Genomic DNA, 22964 nt, shown 5'->3' on the forward strand with positions numbered 1-22964 from the left:
GCTGAAATACTAGCAAAGATAAAAGTAAAATAAATCCTGTTATTTTGACTCCAGTCTGAACATGAGTTGCTAAGGGAAGCAGTTGGAAAAGAAGCTTTGATACAGTGCTATTTTGGTCGAAATTATGCTTGTCAGTGTTCTTACTGTTAACATGCATTAAGAAAGTTAAGGGTTTATATAATGAGCCCGTTAAATCTGAAGTTCAAGCTGTTTCACCATACTGTGTTTTTCTTGATGCACAATGCCAGCTTCTAATATATCGGAGTACACAAATGTTCCAGAGGCTGGTGAGAAATTGTAAAAGTACATTATTAGGGAACAACAGAATTGCAGGCTTAAAATCTTTTTTTTTTTTTTGAAAGGTCTGTACATAAATGTCTCTTAGCCAAAGAGGCATTGCAGCTTTTCATGTCAAGCCCAGCACCAATTGTAGAGATTTTGAGGATGAGCACGCCTGTGCTTTTTACTTGTTACTTGTCAGAATCTTCACACACTGTATTTTTGAATGTGACAAAAGAAAATGGTAAAATTAAGTAATGTCCTTGCAACATCCTTCTTACGATGCATTTAGTCCTACAGCAAGAGCATTTCACTCTTGCATTGAGCCCATCAGGATTATTGCAGCTGCTTTGCTTTTAAGGAACTAATTGTCTTTTGTGATTGTATCTGTACAGTAAAATTGAAATCTTGAGACAAAGGTGTGTAATATCTAATGATTTTATTTGTAAAGAGACACCTATCATGCAGGAAAAATGTGTAGATTTTATAATATACTCTGCTTTATCAGACTGCTAAAGGAATATTGAATAATGCAGTTCAGCTATTTCCCATCTGCAAAGCTGGACTTGAGACAAAAGTTCTGGTTCAAAACACCTTGTAACGCAACAAAATCCATTCGATTCTGTTATTAGAAAAGAAAGTAGTGCGTGATCTTTCTTTAATATTTTCATGCTCTTGTAATAGCTCCAGTCTTGGTGATGCATGTGCTGTGTTGTACCACAAATTACGGGTTTTTATCCTGTGCTGCTTTGGCCCATGGCGAAGCGAGATCTTCGTGTCCTATAGCCTTTAGCAGCTTTTACCTGCCTGCTCAGTAGTGTGGAAGAGAACGGTTTGCCCCATGTGGAAGGCATGGCTATGCTTAAATCGGATGGAATATTTTGATGTGGCTGCAGTTTACTATAATCACTTTATCTTCAGACAAGGCTGTGCTGAGAAATGATGCATTACAAGAACGTATTGGCAATGGTACATATAGAAATAAAACCAGCCTAATTTAAGATCCCAATAAAACTGACTCTGAACAGTTTTCAATACTCTATGTGCATGTTCTTTAGGGAGAAAGAATCCTGTGTCGCTGTTAATCTCTTCGAAACCTTCAAGTGCTTTATTGCTGTAAGCATTGAGCTTGCCAACTTCTGGCAGATAATTATTTTGTTCTCTTCCAAATTGAACGCATTCAATTCAGTCTTCCAATTCAGAACAACAAATTCTTCTTGGCCACTTTTTTTTTCTCACAGTTCAGTAAACACTTATGAGCAGGTAATGTTGTAATTTGCAAGTGTTACAGGGCAAATGGGAAGCATTCTGAGGACTAAGATGAGAAATGTCTCAGTATGTGCAACGAAGGAGACTTGCAAAGGCCTGGCATAGAGGAGGCTACTCAGATGGGGAAAATTCATTGTGATCCAAAAGTAAAAATATCTTGAAAACCATGAGAAAAACGTTAGATGTCTACTTCCCTTCTCTCCTGTCTAGAAAATAGTTGTTGTAACAAAAAGATCCTGAAATAAAATAAAAGTTATAAATGAAGAAACCTGAAAACCAGAAGTACTTCTCAATTCTGCTGCTTCTGGACATTTTTTTTCTTCCTGACTTAGGACAACGTTTAACTACAGTCAATGTAGTTAAAATAAGGATTAATATAGAGACAATGCTGAGCCTTATTCAGGGAAAGGGCTGAGATATTCTTGGGCAACTGTAAAATGTACAGCCTTCTGTCCAGAACAAGAGCCTCATAAAAGAAATAAGAAACCTCTTATACCATATTAATAGGACCCCTCCTCCCATTCTTTTGGAGCTGTGACAGATTTTTTTCCGCGCTGCTTGCTATTGTGCTACAACACTAATGCTCTGTCAATTCTATTGTGCACACATCTCTGAACCCAGAAATTATTTCTATTCTTAATTTAAACAAAACCAGCTGTGCACAGATGAAAAATCTGAAAAAGCGTGTGTGCTCACTGGTTGTACTTCTAGTATGTTACAGAGGAGCTTTATGAACTCAGGACAACTGTGCTGCAAAAACAGTTAAAAATATGCACAAAGGGCAAAAAAACCTGACACTGTTTTTTAGTGCATTGCAGCATTGTCACCGTAATACTGCATTCAAACCGTTTGAACACTGGTAACAAACTGAGTATTTTAATTCTTATAAGGGGAGGACTGAGACTTCTCTTCCAGAGCCATTCTTGCATACTTTCAGCAGCTGCTGCTTATTTTCTTCCACACCCTCTCCCTGTTGGTGCTGTTGCTCTGCTACAACCCAGCTATATTCAGAGCAGTTAAAATCATCTGAAAGGACGGAGTGGATATTTTAGCTTTTTTAAAGAATTGTTTCATGTTCTAGTCTCAGATTTAATTTGTGTTACTGAAGTTTCCTTCTGCATTGGAACACCTGCAAATGCTACCTTTTCATTAAAGCCAACTAGGTTCTGAGAATAGCAAAAATGAAAGAATTCTGAATGTGGAAAGAAAGCTAAAAGAATTAGTTGGTTTCCTGCTACCCTATGAGGAAAAAAGCCACAGAGAAGTAGAGGTATACTGGTGACTGTGAAAGAAAAGGAAAGAAAAAACCAAGTTGTGTTTGTATTTTCCAGCCACAGTGGTTCTAAAAATAAAATTCAACAGGTTTACTGGTGGGGATATCTCCTCTTTTCCTCTTACCTGTTTTACTGATCCCAGATTACCTGCCTTTTCTGAGTGTGTCTGACTTAATACAGTCTTCTGTGTGTGTGTCAGGTATTTAAGAGATTAACTATTTACATATTCTTTAACCAGAATCAAAGCTAGTGCTAGCTCTGCATTCTTGCAAAAAGTTTATTTTCAGAAGTATGAAATGGCCTCAGAATATTGGAAAGACTTACTGTATGTTGTTGGACAGAACTGTAAGCTGATAAACTGTGCAGTGAAATCGCTATGAATATTCTGTGCACAAGGAGCTCGAGAGCTCTGGTAGCTTAAGAAATAGGTTTTGAAATGTTTTTATTAGACCTTTGGGAGCTGTAATGGAAAACCCTCTAGACAGCTTGGTGAAACACCGATAATTAGCATGTGGGTTTTTTTAATCCAACACGTAATTGTTTTGTCTTGTGGTATTTTAGAACTAGAGGGTCTTATTTTCCTGTTACTGCTGACAAGAGGGTTGTCGTTGTAGATAATGACCAGTTTCCTTTTTGGAGGGAGGGAAGAAATGGGGTATTTCATGTGTTTTAAAAATTGTTTTACCTGGAAAGGGCTATATTAGGAACATATTAATGGATTCTTTGGAATGCACTGTGGCTTTTTTCAGCTATACTGTGGACTCCAGGAAGGCTCAGTCCCTTCTACAAATGGTATGAAGGGCGCTGTGCCCTCCATATGCTGGTGATGTAAACAAAGGAACCCTATGCACACCCTCGGGAATTAATTGTGGTGACAGTTTTTCTTTTTTTATCTTTATAGGCATATGAAAGAAGGTTTCCTACATGCCCTCTGATCCCTATGTTTGTGGCCAGTGACACTGTAAATGAGTACAAGAGTGAGGATGACGCTATCCACGTGATTGAACGGCGCTGTAAGCTGGATATAGATGCACCACGGCTATTGAAAAAGGTGATTAGGTCTAAAGTGCCTGTTTTATACTTTTGGATATCCTTTCACATGAATATTGTATCTTAACGGAGTTTATGTAATCTTCCTCAGATTGCAGGAGTGGATTATGTCTACTTTGTCCAGAAGAATTCTTTGAACAGACGAGAAAGGACTTTGCATATAGAAGCCTACAATGAAACCTTCTCTAATAGAGTCATTATTAATGAACACTGCTGTTACACAGTGAGTAACAGGCTCTTGGTGGTGCTACAGATGGAGCTAAGTTAGTGTTCAGATTTCAGGAGTCACAGAAGTTGGGTTGTTCTTGGCTTTTGCCTTGCAAGAAAAAAAAACAACACTCCGCCATGAGTGATAATTGTTGTTTGTGTTAAATGTAACACACTTGCTTGAAGAACTGAAACAAGTTTGGCACCCTCTTGCTTGAGCATCTTCTCAGAGAGCAGAACACAACATAATTTTTTGTTTGACAGCTCTGTTTAGGCAAATCTGTGGTCTGTAATAGCAGTGTGGGACTTGGTGAGGCTTATGATACCCTGACAGAACTGTTAAAGGGGAGTTCAGCGTAGCTTATTTGCCTTCTGCTCAGCTCAGACAAATGTTCAAGTCAGCTGTGTTTTAACCTAAGTCTTTCCATTGTTCTTGGTCTTCAGTGCAGGCATTTTCTGATACAGAGGAGTCTGGTGGCATGCTTGCTGCTATGCTCTGGTCATGTTGTTTTTTTTAATGGCTTTAGCCAATGCTCATAGGCTAAGACAGCATACACATGTAGCAGTAAAACTTCAAATCGATGTTAAAGGTCAAATCAAAGCTAGCCAATGTAACCTATTTTATTTGTATCATAGCATTCTTTTTACATGCAGGTGATAACATTTTCTGTTGTGTACAGAATCATGGTTAAAAGGCCAGTGGATTTCAAACCTGCTTGACACTTACCTGATTTTTATATTATTTGTGCAAGTTATTTTCAATGCGCATTTAAAAATACCTTTCCACCTGCAATTTTTCTGTGAAAGCTCTGTTTAAATGGGAAATGCTATACAGAAAAATGCATGTGGTTTATAAATAGTACAAAACATTTGTTGCTCTACTCGATCAAGAAATTAGTAGGTAAATAGAAAGCTAGAATTTTAATTCAAGAATAAATTGGTTTTAGAAGTTCATTCTTATTAAAGTTATTTTATAAGTGAATTTATGAAAGGACAGGGAGATTCAACAGTAAGTCTGTTGAAAACATGTCTAGACTACAGTGCTTGGAAATGCTTATGCTGTGCTTGGAAATGCTTATGCTATATTTGCTGCATTCCTCAAGCTAGCTGGCTTTGGTCTATCAATCTAACCTGCAGCAGCAGCAAGTTCATTGTGGAGTATTTTACCCTGTTCCACAGATACGCTACAGTCACAGCCCATATCTAGAATGAGGTACTGTTAATTGTATAAATGTGCTAGTCCTTTGGCTTTTGGCTAGTGCACCAGTATTTCTCCTCCCTCCCCTTGTTAAGCAAAATGTGTGCTGTGCTAGCCGTGGGACCGTAGGAGGGCTTCTCAGCCTTTTTCTTCAGTGTAACCTTCTCTGAACCATGTTTTGCAAATGAAGAAAAAGACTGCAAATTCCACTTTAATGTTTTTGACTATGTGAATCTGTAAAACAAAGTCATTGCAAATGTTGGGGGGGGGGGGGGGGGAAGAACCCCAACTTAAGTGGGTAACTAAGCTGTGTGACCTCCTTTTAACTAACAGGTTCATCCTGACAATGAAGATTGGACCTGTTTTGAACAGTCAGCAAGTCTGGATATAAAATCTTTTTTTGGTTTTGAAAGCACAGTGGAAAAGATTGCAATGAAGCAATACACCAGCAATATTAAAAAGGTAAGCTTGCAGTCGTGAAGGAGGTGCCTGGCTCCAAGTTAGCAAAAGACAATGTAGTTGCTGCTAAGTAACAGGCTGCTCTGCTCAAAAAGCTTGACTGTTCACTCTAGCCTGGGGCAGCATGTGTGTGTAGGTCTGTGTTTTCAAATGGAATCTTTAGAGAGGTCTGGCCACTTAACGGGTTTTCAGCCCAATCCTTTCTGTGTCTAAATGGGTGGTCTCAGTAGCTGAAGCAAGTTTTTCTTTTTGAAGGGAAAAGAAATAATAGAGTACTACCTGAAGCAGCTGGAGGAAGAAGGAATAACTTTTGTTCCTCGCTGGACTCCTCCTGTTGCATGTAAATTGGAGAGCAGTACGTCCCACACAAGACGACCAGTTTCACCTGCTATTAATATACCAGACTCTGCCACAAAGGAGGGCTTGAACAATAAGGAGATCCTCAACACCTCAAGCAGCCCCTCGGAGCCCACAGCAGGAACGCCTGATGGTATGGTGGTTTGACTTGTTTTAGTGGGATTCTTTGCATTGTAGAAGCTTTCAGCACTGTGCTGCTTCTCATGGGTAGCTGAAAATTTTCACATTGGCTCTTCATTTGATAACACACAATGTTAAAGTGCAGGCTTGCAATGCAGTAATGTGGGATAGCCTGGATGGCTGTTACAGGCCGATGTTTTTAGTAAATGAAGATCAGATAGGAGTGGAAAAACTCTTCACTTTGTTCATTAGGTTGCAAATGAATGGCCTACTTCTTGCCCTGAAATTCAGGGATGGGTATAACTGTAGGAATAATAGGGAGGAAAGGGATGAAGCTTCCCTGGATGCAGTCTTCTTTTGTGTCTTCCCCTGTTAGTAAGGGAATTTAGGAAAATTCTTGCACTGGGACATTTAGATCAAAGCTTCTCTAAGTATTTCCGAAAGAAGCAAGCCCTATGGTGCTGTGGATTGACAAATCTGAGTATACTGGCAAAATGTTTTTATAAATGTCTCTGTCTACTCCTCTCTTAGTTGCAGAAGGAAAATCTTGGTTAACCATTAAGATGGCTGTGTATGTTACCTTGCTCATCTTGTCATTCATTCAAAGAAACTTTACTCAATTCTGACTGTACAGAACATAGAGCAGCTGCTTCTCTGCTTCAGATATCGGTATAGATGATCACTTGCTACTTTGACTAGATCAGTTGAGGACCACTGTAATCACATGTACATCTCCTTTTAGACAAGCTAGATGCAGACTACATCAAGCGGTATCTGGGTGACTTGACACCAATGCAGGAAAGCTGCCTCATTCGACTGAGGCAATGGCTCCAGGAGACACACAAAGGCAAAGTAAGTTACTGTTGGTCTCTTGTGACTCTGTCTTGGAATGTGTATTATACAAGGTGTACCTGGTGAAACATCATGCCACACTTTCTGTGGCTAATGGTTCCTGTTAAGTGGCCCTCCATGACCAAAACCTAATTTAAGTCTGTACAGTGGCAACAGAAGTAGTTCATTGTGACTGTCTAGCTGACTTTGCCAGCTGAGGTGTTTAAATGATTAGCATGACTGGCTTTCAGAATGTCAGTAAACAAGCACAGGGAAATAACATCATTTTTTATAAGTCTGCCTGGTTCTACAATAACCTTATTTTTACATCTGTTTTGGTCGAACATTGCATTCTCAAATTTATGTCCCTAAGTGCAGTACTGAAAGGGAAGCAATGTGGCTAGTTAAATCACTGATAGCAAGGCTGGGGGTTTTGCAGTGGCTTGTGATTTGCATGTATGTCTCTGCTTCCTCTTACTTAGCAGTGAAATGCAGTCTGCGTTTCATCCTTAGATTCATTTAAATTGGACCGACTTAGCATGGCCATACAGATGTGAATGATTACGTTACAGTTCATGAAATATGTGTATCCCGTATATGAAGGTAGCTGCAGTACCTGACAGGGCTGATGGTTTTGTTGTAAACAGACTGATCTGCTTGAGTAACTTCCAGTGTGACGTACACCCTCTTGCATGGGTTCAGAGCTATGTGTTTTTCAGCTTCCTTTGGTTTTTTAGTTCTTGTTTCAAACTTTGAATACAAAATGTTTAGGGTTTGGGTGGTTGTTGGTTTTTTTTTTTTTTTTAATAGATCCCGAAGGATGAGCACATTTTAAGATTCCTGCGTGCCCGGGACTTCAACATTGATAAAGCAAGAGAGATCCTTTGCCAGTCACTGACCTGGCGTAAGCAGCACCAGGTAGACTATATTCTAGATACCTGGAACCCTCCTCAAGTACTCCAAGATTACTATGCAGGAGGCTGGCATCACCATGACAAAGGTATGCTCTGTAGGGTGGATATTGAACGGCCTTTTTATGTTCTGAATTAGAAGTGATAATTGTTCTTCTGTTAACTAGAGATGACTGGAAAAATGGCTAGAACTTCTCAGTTATGTCCTAAATGCATTTAAATGGATGTTGCCAGCCTCTGAGTTGGTGGAGGCAGACTTCTACGTCCTAATCTTTCTGGCTACCACTGACTTATTTAACTCTCTAAAGAGCTCTGCTTTGCCAGTAGCTCAAAAAAAGTTATTAATTGCACTTCTGTAGTGCTCCAAGATGCTTAGAAGGGTGTTATGCAAATGCTGAGTGTTCTTTCAGTGATTAAAAGATGTTTGTAAATAAGTATATCTTTCTAATCAATTTATTTCTGATGTTGTATATCTACTGATGGCATAAATAAATACTTAAGCTGATTGTAATGCCAGGTAAATGGGATGTTGCAAAAACATCAAATAGAGCAGGTTTATTTAAGCAGGGAAGAAGCTTTGGCTGAATTCCCTTTGTATGGTGAGCAACTGCCAGATCTTTAAAACACGGACAACTGTCTGACATGATCCCCTATCCCTCGGCTTGCTTTATCGTGCACTGATCTTGTTACTAATACATAGGAATGAAATGTTTTGGAATTTGTTGCTTGAGGCAAGCTGGGCTCTCTAGATAAGGAAATGATCTCTTACCATGAGCTATCTGTGTTCCGATTTAGTCTTTTCCCCACTAGGCACCATTGTTTCTGCTAGCTGTTCCTGTTACAAGAAGTGTATGAAATGGGACAGGATGCTGTCAGCGGTAGTGGCCAAAAGACAGGGAGGACACAGCAGAAATTTAATCACTGTAAAGCTGAAGAGCTTGAAGGGCTCTCCCCTGCTGCTTTGGGTTTGACAGGCCTCAAAATGAGAAAACTTAAAATGAGCATGTTTATAAAGATTGTAGGGGGAAAAGACCTGTGAATAAGTTCTCCCTTTGTCTGTTCCTCGTCAGTCCTTTGCAAAGACTTCCTCTGTCAGTAGCACATAACTGGGTCCTGCCAGTGAGTAGAAAGGTACAGAATGCATCAAAGGGTTGTTTAATGTTTTTCTGAGCAGTTCTTCAGTCTTGTGGTGAACTTTATGCCATCCCTCCTTTCCCTTCCATTTCCTTTGATCTCTTTTGCAGCATGCCCACCAGTAAAGCATGGGTTTGTCAATAATGGAAACAGAACTTCAAAACTGAGCAGTCCTCTGTAATTTAAAATTTTACAGTGGTAGGCTCTTTTTTTTAAAACCTCTTTTCTAGTACTGCTCTTTTCCTCCTACATATGCTAAATGTGCCAACTTAAGCTGGCTGAATTCTGTATAGCTTTTAGTAGTAAGGCAAAGGCAGCAGTGATTATGAAGCATGTTGTCTAGAATGAGCTATTAGTGCAAAAGAATAAAAGTTAGTATTTTAGCTTGCAATTAGCACACTTTTCTATACATCTGAGTGGCTTTTATTTTGGCAGGAATGCTTCAATCAAATGGGTTTTCAAATCATAAAGCTTTGATGGAATATGAGATATACAGTGATAATACAGCACTGTCAGCTGAGACTTTTCATCATGTGTCATTTGGGTGGACCAGGGTTAGTAAGCTATTAGTTTGGTTTTGGATGCGTGTGCATCTGTGAGGGAGGGAGACCTGCTATGAAGCTTAATAATACTTTTTGTTTAGTATTTCAAAAGCTAAGCAGTACATTCCAAGATAATTGTGTGCTGATGTTAAAATAACGTTTTCTTTTAGACCATCTGATAAAATAGAAAATACTGTGAACTTTCATGGGGAGTAGTGTCTCTGCCAAATAAATAACTTGCCTTGACTCTGCAGTTTCAGTTGTTTTGGTTAGTAACATATCTTGACAGTTTCATTCCTTGTGTCCCAAAGGACTTGATGATAATTTGATACCTGTCTTCGCAGTTGTTGGAGGGAAGTTTATGTAGAAAGCTCTTTTTATTCTTTTAATTTTGATTTTCTGTCCTAGCATATTCAGTTTTATATAAGTTGGTGATTCTGTAGCTTGTGTACCAGAATAGATGGAGCAAAGTTTAAGAAATGCATCACAGCTTTGGGAGGAGGTTGGAAGCTGTTTCAGACAACTAGCTCCTATTATGGAAAGCCAGAAATGCAAGCTTTAATTCTCAAATGCAGCTAACACAGTTGTTAAGCTTAATGCCTCAATATCCTGGACAGTATTGGGATGCCTCAGTATGCAGCAAGATGACTGAAAAGCAAGTCTTTGAGTGCAGAGGGTCCATCTGATGCTGATCTCTGGAACAGAGTCTGTTCTCACCAGGCTTAACCTGCATAAGTGAGGCTGTGTGCCAGTTCTGCATAATATGTAATGACAGAGCTGGAAGCTGTGACTCCAGCAAATACTGCAGAAAGCAAGTCTCTGGGTTAACACTGTTTCACTAATTCCCAGAACTCTGTGTAGCTACTTTTCCAGAAGGGTGGTTGCAAGTTATCCAGAGCAGTATTGCATCATGTGTGCAGCAGGCTTACAGCCCTCATTGCAACTCTTCAGTTACGTTAATGGACTGAAGTTTTTCCTGCATCTTAGCTGTCCTGGAAGCTAATTATAGTCCTCTGTCTTTAATCGTGTATACCAAAATCCTGTGTGTACTGATGTACTTGTTGAAGTCCTTTGAACTTTCCTTGCAGATAGGTGAGCTATTTTTGCATCAAGATGTCTCCATTAAACTTCAGCCGTTCATTTACAGGCAATCTTTCAGTGTAGCTGGACAAGGTGAAGTTTATATTGCCATCTGCTCCAGGTTCTGCCTCTTCCAGCTGTACAACAGAGTTTGAACTGATCATGGCTTGTTTCCATTTGGATTTTTAGCATAAAACTAGCTCACTTAAATTGTCTATTGCTGTAAAAATAAGTGTTATATTGACATATTTGTTCTCATTATTCAGATGGTCGCCCGCTGTATGTGCTGAGATTGGGACAGATGGATACCAAAGGCTTAGTGCGAGCGCTTGGGGAAGAGGCCTTGCTTCGCTACGTAAGTATTTTTGGAGCCAGCAAGCTGCTAACAATGTGATATTTCTCATTTAGAAATTTCTTCCTCTGCCAAAACATTCATCACTCTGGATATTTTGATATACTCTCTGGCCGTCTGTTTTTGGTTTGAATGCATCTGAAAGCTCCTGGTAGCTGATCTTCTGCATTCTTTCCAACTGCGAACTGATGGCGGAAAGGCGTAGTTCTCGGCAACTCCTGTAGTTATTGGTTAGCATTTTCACAGATTCTTCTGCAGTTGTGCAGTGCTTCAAACTTAAGTGTGTACGTTTCTACAGAAGAGAAAATGCCATGCTCAGACTTTAAGCCTGTACTCCAAGGATGAGAATAACTTTTTAGAGAAAAAGTACTTGCTTATAATGTTGCATTCCTAAAGGCATCACGTAAATGTGCTATTGTGAACCTACTCAGTTTCCATGCAGAAAGCTGGCAGAGTTCCAGATTTGCAATAGTGGTTTTTTTGACTCCTAGTAATGATAGTCATGGCCTGCCCACTGGAAGCAGGGGCTGGATTTTACTTTTTCTCCTCCAGTGGTATTTCTAGGCACATAATAAATTTTGTAGTTCTGTTTCAAGGTTATGTTCTGTGACTCAAAAAAGGGCTGTCATTTCTGAGTAAATAGGAAGTCAGTGCTTAAAAGGGCAGAAGTATAGGGAGACCTCTTGGCTGTATCACTCATGGGCCTCAGATTTCAGGAGGATCTTTTTTATATTTTTCTGCTTTTATGGAAAGGTATACTTATTTTTCAACAAGATCCACCAGTGGGGTACATGTAGTGATTTCTAGTTCATTCTGTGGAAAATAAAAGTTTATGCTGGTTTGAGCTTGTAGTTTTAATTAGTCTTAGGATATAAAGAATTTTTTCTTTGTCCCATCTACTGAGTTTAAGACTACCTTCTCTGAACAACGTGTTTTCTTATATAGGTTCTTTCAATAAATGAAGAAGGACTGAGGCGATGTGAGGAGAATACGAAAGTATTTGGCAGGCCAATAAGGTAACATACAAGTGGATCTGCCCTTTGGGAATTACCTGGTTTCATGGGGGGGGTGGGGAACATCAGGCAATGTGGTGCTGCTGAGCAAAGTTTATTAAATGTAACAAGGAGAGGGTAGGCACTCTCGTATGCAGGTAAAAGCACAGTTACAGTTAACTGAAAGCCTCCCCAGTTACTGATAGAGTGAGTCTGCATGGTTGAGCTTGAGGGAGATGCAACTCCTGCTCCAGCAGTCTGTGCCATGCTCCTAATGGTTCTGCGTGTGGGGTGTTATGCTTCTGCTCTCTTCTACTGTTGGATGTCTGCAAAGCAGTGCAGCCTAACTCCCATTTCTGTTTCTGGGGGGGCAGGAGGGGGGGGGGTTATAGACAGATGGTGGTACTGGCTGCCAAAAAAAAAAAAAATCAGGCCATGATAATATTGTGGATAACCTTTCCAGTAGTTTCGGGTATTGTTTTCATGTCACTCCTTCATCCATAGTCTTATCATGCTCAGTTCTAGTTTGTGTTCTTCATTTGTTATGTGTGATTACTCAACTCTTGATCCAAGGTGAGGTCACAAGGCTGCTGTGAAACCTGGGGTCTCGTTTTCGAAGTACTGGCATGACTTCATGTGAAGTTCAATCAAAAATGACTTGCTATCCCATTTTTAAATCATCGCAGGGGTCACATATGAAAGTGTTAACTGCAAAATAGATTTAAGGGTGTGGAGTGAATGCAGGACTGGTTGAAAAGAGTCCTGTCACTCCACTGAAAAGAGACAGGGTTTCTTGGACTCTTCAGTTTCTAGCTCCTTCCCTTAATGTGTAAGGGTTCAGGGATGCGTGGTATGTCTGCTTATGTTTTCCCTGTTAAAGAACTTGCTGTCCTAGCTCTCAGTGGGAGGTCAAATCCAAGAGATGGGTTTCATGTGTGTAACTGAAATTGTGCTGCCTACTGGATCTTCAAGTGTAGAAGTAATCCTGAAGGGCTACATATTAAACATTTAAAGTGAAACAAAGAAGGGTTTGCTGTTTCATAGAAGCCTTATGCATCATTTAATGGATGCTAGCTGGTGCAGCACAGCTGTAAATCTTGAATTTGTGCCCAGAGTGAGACCTGAACTTGGAAATAACTAAAGCATATGCAGAAGCTCAGCATCTAGTACTAAGAACGTACCTCTTCCTGTAGGAAAAGCTTCCCTCCCTGACCACAGAATTATTTTTGACATGTAATGGCACTGTTACTGTCCTGTCTTAGTAGGAAATCTGCACCATGAATGATAAATTGCTTCACAGCAGCAGCACGGCCATTTAAGTGATTTCCTAGTCAAAGCAATGGCTTAACATTTAGGCTGGCTGTTGACAGGATCTTTTTTTGGCTCCATATTAACCTTCACCTGGAGTCTGAAATGTCTGCTTGGGAATACACGTGATGTGGTAAGTGGTCATTGCACATACTCTGTAACTGCACTGGGCACACACTCTTAAGACATTTCTGTTCGAAGGGCCTTAAACTCGGTGTCTACAGGTAGTGCAAAGGAAGGAGGTAAAACAGAAGAAACCAAAACACGCAGTGGGGTCAGCACATTTCAGTATTTTGAACACTTGTATAAGAAAGGACAATTTTGATGCAATTAAAATCTTTCTTTTTTTGTCTTATATTCAGCTCTTGGACCTGTCTAGTAGATCTGGAAGGCTTGAACATGCGACATCTATGGAGACCTGGTGTCAAAGCATTGCTGAGAATTATTGAGGTGGTTGAAGCCAATTACCCTGAGACTTTGGGTCGACTTCTTATCCTGAGAGCACCTCGAGTATTCCCAGTTCTTTGGACACTGGTATGTTTGTAATTCAAGGTATTTCTCAGCATTCTCAGTACACTGTTACTTGTAGTTTGTAAAAGCGCTTTAGAGATAAGGCTCTGTAAGTAGGAAACATTACTATCTGGAAGAATATCTTCTATAGGATTCCTGAAATGGATTTTTTTAAAAACACTGCCCAAGAACTTGCTTACATAGTCAGTTAATTTAGCTTCTTTGTAGTGTGAGCTTTGCATAACAAGGATGGTAACACTTAATGTGATCAAACTTCAAAACTGACTTGAGAAAAATGTGGGAGCCTGATGTATTCTGTTTTCTTTTGCTTGTAGGTTAGTCCGTTCATTGATGACAACACTAGAAAGAAATTCCTTATTTATGCTGGAAATGACTACCAGGGTCCTGGGGGACTGCTGGATTACATCGATAAAGAAATTATCCCTGATTTTCTTGGTGGAGAGTGCATGGTATGAATATAAACTAGTGCATATAGCAACTTACTTGTGGGTGGTTTATTTTTCCCCTCCACTCCTCTAAACAAAGAAGCCTAGAAGCACAGAATGAGTCCTAATGTAGTTTGGGTGTGGGGGCTATGGTGTAGGATTCCAGGCTCAATGTTTTCTTCTGGACCCACTTTAGTGGACTGCAGGATACTAATTTCTCAGTCCCTTGTCATATGCCTTAATAGCTGTTTCCTGCCCAGGCTATGGGTGTTAACTGAGTGTGTCATTTTACCATCTTAATGATATTGTAAGGTTTGTTTTCTCTGTAGTGTTTTTGACAACACAGGCTCGCTGGTGTGACTGAGGTGTTAGGAGTGAGGCATTTTCTGGAGCCTCTGTCACAGTAACACTTAGATGATCTTTTATTTTTGAACTCAGCTACGTTAAAAGGCAAGCCTGAAATTGTATTTTAAGCCCCTGTACAATATCTAGATTAATTTCTTGAAAATTCTTCTAGGTCTGTTCAAATGCAGTTTCAAATTATAACGAAGTACTGTTAGACATGTTGGAGTAGAGCATGTGTTTATCTTCAGTGGGCTGCTTTTTGCTGCAGCAGTAGCTTTCAGTGGAGAGAGTTTGTGCTCTCTAATTTGGAGCTGTAGAAGCTGGCAGAATCTGCTGCTTAAGTAAGCAAAAGTGAATGTTACCAGAAAGCAAATTGCTACAATGCTTCCTGCCAGTCACAGGCAATGATAGTGTCTTTCTTCTTGTCTTTACTTCTGGAATTTTGAACAAAAATGACTTCTCAGAGATCCTTTTAACTCTCTGTTGTAATTCAGTTATCAAACACTTCTACCATCCCAAAGACTTCTATGGATCCTGTTCCTGATAAAATAGTTGCCTAACATCATTACTAGAGAATTTTTAAAAGAGAAGATTGCTTACAGAAGTTGTGTACTGAGCTTTCAAGACAGTTGTAGCTTCAAAACCGTTACCTTCTTGACTGCAATACCTTTTACCTGTTTAGAAACTTAACTGTATCTCCCCACCGTACTTTTAGCTACCCCAGTTCTTTCAGGTCTCTGTAGGTTATATTTTATTTTCCAACTGAGTTGCTATTTCCACTTTCCTCAGGATTCTTAAGTGGCTCTCATCTTCCTTCAGCCAAGGGCAGTATGAGTGATAACTGTAGTTATTTGCACACTCATTTTCTGTAGTGGTGGCTGGTGTGTATATACAAGATCTGTTTCTGTGGTGTCTAATTCTGCAAGCTCACCTAAACCAGATCATTGTAAAACAGATTTATATATGTATGATGTACAAGCTATAAAATTACTTTCAAGCTCTGTTCATACCTCATTCTTCAGAGTACTTGCTGAATTTGAGTTTGTTTCTGAAGCTCTCGGGCAGAGAGCATGACAGGGTGTGGGTGTACAGATGGGGTTACTTTTTAATGGCTGTTTATGCTTTTAGTGTGAAGTACCAGAGGGTGGGCTGGTTCCCAAATCCCTCTACCGGACAGCAGAAGAGTTGGAAAATGAAGACATAAAGCTTTGGACTGAAACAATCTACCAGTCTGCAAGCGTCTTCAAAGGAGCTCCGCATGAGGTACGGTTGCAGCCTACCCTTCTTTACTTTTATCTCAGCCCACTGCTCTGGAGTTTCTCTTGGACTGAAAATGGTTTAGAACTTGGATTATTTAGTTGCCATGCTTCTTCTGTAGTTGAAGAACAAGTTGCCTTGTTCTTCTGTAGTTCTGGTGCATAATGATGCTTTAGGAGCTGAAGTTTGTGACCGTTCCTAGTATTGTTGCCATTTAGAGAATATCACTGTTTTTCAATCTATTCAAGCTATGTCCTTCTAACTGAAGACAATAATATTCTCAGAAGCTAATTGAGAGCTTCTGGGAGTCATGTGTTAAAATAAAGACACTCTGTCAGGAGAGAATTTGTATCTACAATGCCTTTTTAATAGTCAAAACTAAGCCCAGCAACCAAAAGCTTTGCTCTGAGTCTTCCTTGCTGGTAGGAGTTTGTCTTTCTAAGCAAATGGCTGTTGTCTAATGACTTTTCTGTCTTAAGGTTCTCATTCAGATTGTGGATGCCTCATCTGTGATCACATGGGATTTTGACGTGTGCAAGGGCGACATTGTTTTTAACATCTTTCATTCCAAAAGAGCCCCCCAGCCTCCTAAAAAGGACTCTCTGGGTGCCCACAGTATTACATCTCCTGGTGGGAACAACGTTCAGTTGATAGACAAAGTCTGGCAGTTGGGGCGTGATTACAGTATGGTGGAGTCTCCTCTTATCTGCAAAGAAGGGGAAAGTGTGCAGGTAAGGCTGCCGGATCCTTGTGTGGGAGCAGATGGAGGCTAGCTCCTAAACTACACGTTCTAATTCACAATCATTATTGATGACTGGGTGGTGATTCAGCTCCGGACTATCTGCTTGCTTTTGGCTGACATTTCAGTGTCATTTCAGTTCCTAGCTGTATGCTGTAGGGAACAGGGATAGTATTTACATGGGATCTGCTGTGAGCAGAGCTTGCATCAGTCCAACAGTGACTGGGACTGCTCAGCCAGGAATATAGGGGAGTCACCTGGAAGGAAGTGTGCATCCAGAAAGTAGCAAGACATGCTTTGTGCTGTAACTTGGACCATTATTTTCTGAAGCAGTGTGTTTGAAGAATATCAGTGTCTTACCTCAGTTATGAGAGAAGTCTGGAAAGTAAGACTGAGCTTCTCTCTCTGTTTGTCCTTCTAACAGGCACCATAAGGAGCTCCCTATGGCCAGGGCTCCTGAAGGTGTTTTGGTTTTTTTATGGCATTTGTAACCTATCCCTTAAATACTAAGTTTGGTATTACATGCAGCATGTTTGCAGTTGTACTCTGCCACTGCTATTCCTTTTGACTTGAAATAAAAGTTAAACACCTTTTGACAGAGGAGCTCCTTAAGTCATCTAATCAGAGGTGTTAAACTGGAAATACAGGCAGTGACCTGTTGAACTGTACTTTCTCTTTCTGTGAGGCAGGAGCCTTGACTGCCCTTTTCACAGTCTCAAAGGCCAGCTGTTAATGAAAATAGAAAAAAAATACGGTTTTAAACAAGAACTTAATCCTTTCAGTATATATCTGTCAAAAAGCAGGAGGAACTGCTGGTGTTCTATCGTAACTTTTGTAAGCATGTTGTGTGGGAGAGTTGACCAGCACTGCCAGTTGGCTGAGGAGCTGAATTATTGGCACTGGGGAAAAAATTATGGGCACATAAGCAGATTTTCTAAGCTTGGGAAAGAAATTTCAAGCCTGCAAATCTTTGTGTTAATACATGTTGCTGTGGCTGCTTCCAGGGATCACATGTGACCAGGTGGCCTGGCTTCTATATTCTCCAGTGGAAGTTTCATAGCATGCCTGCCTGTGCTACAACCAACCTGCCTCGTGTGGATGATGTATTAGCATCTCTACAGGTCTCCTCTCACAAATGTAAAGTGATGTACTATACAGAAGTAATTGGATCTGAAGACTTCAGGTATGTCTGGCCAAGGTTCATGAAGGTCAGCCGATGTCAAACGTTTCTGATACTTGGGTAATCAAGCCAGTGTCAAGTTCACTTAAATACAAGTAAATTGTCAGTTGTGTTTTCTTAGGCCTTAAAAAAAAAAAACAAACCAAAAACCACCACCAAAAAACCCCACCCCAAATCCAAACAAATTCAACCAGTACTGGCACTGTGGGCAACTAGTGTATAAAAAGGGTTAATTAGTTATCATAATCATCACTAGTCACTTGTTCTGCTTTGAAAGCATATAGAAATGGGTGCAGCCTAGTGATGGAATAGTCAGTTCAGTTGCCTGCCGGTGGATATATTTGACTGAAACTAGTTCCTCAGACTTTCTGAACAGCATCTGTTTTCTACAAGGTGTTCAGTGTCCCCATTACCTTATGTGGCAGGGCAGAAGAGTATTTGAGTATCTGCACCAAAACTGTTACTTGCTTTTTACTCAGTGTGCAAACAAATACAGTGTAGATATATAACAGAAATCAAAATCTTTGTATGTTCTGAAGCTTTGAGCTACTTCTTGTTTTTTATTGCAGGGGATCTATGACCAGCCTTGAATCAAGCCACAGTGGATTCTCCCAGCTCAGTGCTGCCACCACCTCTTCTAGCCAGTCCCATTCCAGCTCCATGATTTCCAGGTAGTGCCACAACAGATGAAAAAAGCAAATGGATGAGATGGCTGGACCCTCGCCTGTGGCAGCTGACTGCAATACAGCATATTCAACTGGCAATTGTGCAAAAAAAAAAAACCCCACCCCACAAAGCCTTTTATAGATAGAAAAGTAGCTGTTTGAATTTTAAACTTAGTGGTTTTGGTCCTTGTTAGATCCAACAGCTTGTCTCTTAACTTTAACCCTTTTTCCTAACTCAGCCATAAGTATTTTTGCAAGTGTGCTTGCACAAATCCTAACTCTGAACACAAGGGCTCTCATTGAAAGGAAAAATAACCAGGGCATCAGTCAAGAATAATTTTTTAACTGTGTAAATGTTAAAAAGAAGAAAAAAAAAAAAGAGAAAAAACCCGACCAAAAATGCTCCGTAGTGCATTAGAGATCAACTGCAAGTCTCCTGTCAGGACATCCCTTGCCATCTTAAGAAATCCCCTGTGATCTTCCAGTGCTGCAAACTCTTCTCCCATTGCCACTAAGTGATGTCCGAGACAAAGAAAAGCAGTTGCTGGATACTTGACTTTGTGAGTCCATTTTTTTCAAAGCATGCCCACAGAGCTGTGGCCAGGCTGTAAACACTAATACCTTTTGTATGAGCACACTTTTGGGGAATTTGAGCTCTGGATCTTGATGGGTTAAAGCAATTCATTCTTTGCTTGAAGCACTGTGGAGAGAGAGGCAGAGAGCAGGCTCTCCCTCACTGTGTCACGCTGGGCTGATCCAGAATTGCTCCGAGGATTTATTCCCAGCTCTGTGCTGGAGCTTCACTTCCTTAGTATATTCCATGTGAACTGATTTTACTGAGACTCTGTTCTTATCAGGAATTTATGGAGAGCTTAAAGTTGCTTCTTAAATCAGTCTAAAGGAGGTATGGCTTACATCCTTCCTGTGCACTTTTCAATCCCTCTTGCCTCCTGTCCTTCCCTGTGCATGTCAGAAGTGGAGCGCTTTATTTCTGAGCAGCAGAAGCTTTAATGTAGGCAGGGAGCACAGGGATCTGCACTCTGAGTGATACAGTTGAAGATGCTCGAAGCAGTGCCTGCCTGACCATTTTCAGTCTTGCTACTGCCAGTGGTGAATTGCCTTTTTGGATGTTGTCCCTATTCTACCCAGGCGCAAGCAGTTCTGCTTGAACTCTTTTTGTTAAATTCTGTTCAGGTATTCTTCTGCTTCAAGCCCCCTCTCCCATGCACAGCAAAAGGCACAAAAGACTGAATTAGTGAGCAAAGGGCTGCCTGCAGACAACTACAAACCATACCCAGAGTGGAGTGGAGAAGATTTCGGTCTGAAATGCAGCAGGATTTGCATAGTTAGACCCTGCTTGGTCTTTCCTCACCTGCTCAGAGCTAAATTATCCATCCAGGTAGAAGGAGCTACTGTGCTGGCTGCAGTCCCTACTAGAAAGCTGGATAGGCTCTGTTAAGTCTTGGGGAGGCAGCACTGTTGTGGGTAAGTGGTAGAGGAGCTTGTGGAGGTATTGCCCTTTCAGAGCAGAACTCCCTTAAAATGCTTCCTGGATGCCCTGCCTGAGGAAAGCTGGTTCTGATCTCAGTATAAATCCTTTTTACGACTGCAAAGCTCCTGCATGGCAGGTTACTAACCTCTAACAGCACCTCTTCTGTGGACCGGTTCTGGCTGTGGAACGTGGCAGACAGAACTGACAAGGAAGTATTTTAGTAACAGATTTAGAGGTGCTGAGAAGCCAGTCTCCTTAAACTGAACCAAACTGGTCTATTTTGTCTTTTTTTGAACTTAGAAATTGAAAATGGAGGTTAGACTGTTCTTTAGGCTGCTGAAGCGTGCTGTTGTGCCAGACAGGCCACTGCTTTGGTGTTGGAGCAGCTCCCCACCCCGTGTCTGCAGAGCAGACAACCACATGCTGTGGCGCTCAGCCTGCCCGTATGAGCTGTCTGCCTAGGAGGAACCCAGCCTTCCAAAGAGTGGTTTGGTTCTTGACATGCAGGAACCAGTATTCCCAGGTGCAGGGGAGCTAGTGCAGCAGGAGCCGCAGTGAGCTTAACTTCATGACACTCCTGGCTCTTTGCAAACGCCACTTTCCATTTACCAGGCTGCAAGGGTTGAAGATGGTCCCCTTTCTTTCTCTCTCTCTCTCAGATGGCGATTTTGCTGACAACTGTAAAGAAACTGCTTCATTCAACACTCCACATCTGTCCAGAGGTGTCTGGCTTTGTAGACCTTTTTGAGTTGCAATCACTTTTCAAGTCTGAAGATCTATATTTTGTTTTTCACTTGAGCTGGCTCAAAAGTGGCACTTTGGGTTTTTCCTGCTATTAATCTTAACACATCTTTTAGAGCTCAAAGCACATGACAGCACAAACAGCTGGGGAGATAAAATTCCAGAAAAACAATAGTTAATCCTCCTCTAAGCAAAGTGCTGTGGCAATATGACTTGATCACTGCAGTCTGACTAATTAATTTCCCATACCCTGGTCTTTCTTTGTGTGATATTACTGCTTTTCTTCCTTCTCTCAGCCAGTGACTCTTCTGATGGCTTTTTTTTCCTGTTATCAGTGTCCTGCACTTTCCTGTCTGTACTCATGAACTGCATATCAAATTCTGTAAATGTTTTGTATACATAATACCTCATTCTTGGTAATAAAATACAGATAGTCTTTAAAAGATTTTTTTATCATTATCAATAAATGTGAACTGTTTGGAGAAAAGGGGTCAACCTCTTTATTTCATTCATCTGATGCAAAGCTTCCAGGTTACTTCGTGTTGAATTCAAGTCTGCCAGAGCTGCTCAGGGGCAGTGCTGTTCAGCAGGAGCCGTCTGCCACTGTGGAGAGGTTTCAGAAAAGCAAGTCTGTCTTGGCGAGTGGAACCCTGAGCAACAGGTACAAGGTACAAGAATGTGGTTTTTAGAGGAGGAATGGCCTCTGCTAGGCACTTCCCTGTCATAACAGCATCCTATATTCCCCACAGTACATATATACAGGGTTTTTTTTACTAGTCTGTGAATACACAAAAGGTCCAAAATACTGTGCTTAAAAAGTCTTCAGGTAGCCCTAAAAAAAATAGCTGCTTTTATGGATTATATGATGACTTTATACTCTTATCACAGTTTGAAATGGAGCTTCAGCCTCAGCTGGTCAGCTGATTGCAGCAGCATCCCTTGTGGAGTGTGTTATGTGTATTATCGAAGAGGCTTGCATGGATAAGCTTAGCGCAGCAAGGGTACAGTTAAATGTGTCTCGCTTGCCCCAGTGCAGGCTGGAGGGTGCCTGGCCACCTGAACTAGCAACTGCAGTAACTTTTCTTTTTTCCACCCACTTCTTTGTTACGCCCTGGCCCTGCTGTAGACTTTGGGAGAACGAACGGCTGACTGCATCCCCAGGCGGAGCACGTGCTGTCCAGGGAAAACCTGTGGGCACAGCTCAGAGCCACAGAAGTGCCTGCAAACCCCCTTCCTGCCGGTCCCGCTGAGCCCTGCCGGCCTGGCCTTGCTGTGGTGCTGGGTGGGAGCCGCTCTGGTCCCTGGTGTGCAGCATGGGCTTGGGGAGAGGGATGCCTCCTTGAAGGTGAACGTCCAGCTGCACTGCTCTGTGGTGTTTGGCAGGTGCAGGTGCAGCTGCTGTGAGTGTGGGATGAGGGCTGGGGTTTTTTTTTAACTGAAATTTAACAATATAAAGGTTGCAATAATTTTCTATTACTCAAAAATAAGCCTGCTGCTCTGCAGGGCTTGCCATACAGGGGTTTGACACTGCCCACTTTGGTGTGGAGGAGATGAGCTCCTCGGTGGTCCCCACCACTGATGCTGCCTTGAGTGGGAGGCTGTGGCAATCACATTTGGGGCATTAAGATTTTTTTTTTTAATTATGATTATTAGAAAACAAAGCTTTAGCTACTTCTAAAACAGGAGCCCATAAATGTCAGCCTGTGGTTTTTCTAGACCCTGGAGTTGGAGCAGTGGCTGAAACATCCATTTATGGTTGGCCTTTCAGGTTTTATCCTAGTTGTAAAGTTTCTAAAACAAGAATCTTTAACTATGGTTGTGGAGGTCTGTCAGCAAGACCAGATGGCTGCCTGACCTACTTCAAGTTTTAACATGTAGCCAATATTTTTATGCCAGCACGTAATTATAATGGACTGGCTTACTGCTGCTCTGGACATTACTAAATACAAAAGCCCTTGAAAAGACATCGTTCAAGAAAGTGGTGCTTGCTGTTCAGCTCTGCTGTGCCCCGGGAGGCGCCGGGAAAGCTGCCTTGCCTGGCCAGTGCTCCTCTCCAAATGGCAATCAAAACACAGAGCCTCGGATCTTATTTGAGCTGAGCAGATGACAACAGTGCAGGCCAGGGCTGCTCTGCCGTGCAGCTCCCCTTGGAAAAGGTATGTGTCTGTTTGAACCAGGTATTTATTTTTGGGACTTTCTTGGTGGATTTTTTTGAGATAAAGCAAA

General features: G+C 41.2%; 1 protein-coding gene across 1 annotated transcript in view; it reads left to right on the forward strand.

Moving 5' to 3' along the window:
- Nucleotides 1–21225, forward strand: part of SEC14L1 (SEC14 like lipid binding 1) — a 42121-nt gene extending 20896 nt beyond the window's left edge. Inside the window, exons 3-16 of the mRNA XM_080395361.1 lie at nt 3724–3873; nt 3964–4095; nt 5611–5739; nt 5992–6226; nt 6956–7065; nt 7855–8044; nt 10978–11066; nt 12009–12079; nt 13726–13897; nt 14209–14343; nt 15793–15927; nt 16401–16652; nt 17665–17843; nt 18410–21225. Of these exons, the coding sequence (XP_080251487.1) occupies nt 3724–3873; nt 3964–4095; nt 5611–5739; nt 5992–6226; nt 6956–7065; nt 7855–8044; nt 10978–11066; nt 12009–12079; nt 13726–13897; nt 14209–14343; nt 15793–15927; nt 16401–16652; nt 17665–17843; nt 18410–18515 (2085 nt within the window). The 3' untranslated portion in view covers nt 18516–21225. The remainder of the gene's footprint in view (nt 1–3723; nt 3874–3963; nt 4096–5610; nt 5740–5991; nt 6227–6955; nt 7066–7854; nt 8045–10977; nt 11067–12008; nt 12080–13725; nt 13898–14208; nt 14344–15792; nt 15928–16400; nt 16653–17664; nt 17844–18409) is intronic.
- The last annotated feature ends 1739 nt before the right edge of the window (nt 21226–22964 follow it).

The sequence above is a fragment of the Falco punctatus genome (assembly GCF_963210335.1).
Source record: "Falco punctatus genome assembly, chromosome: 1".
NCBI classification, from domain to species: domain Eukaryota; kingdom Metazoa; phylum Chordata; class Aves; order Falconiformes; family Falconidae; genus Falco; species Falco punctatus.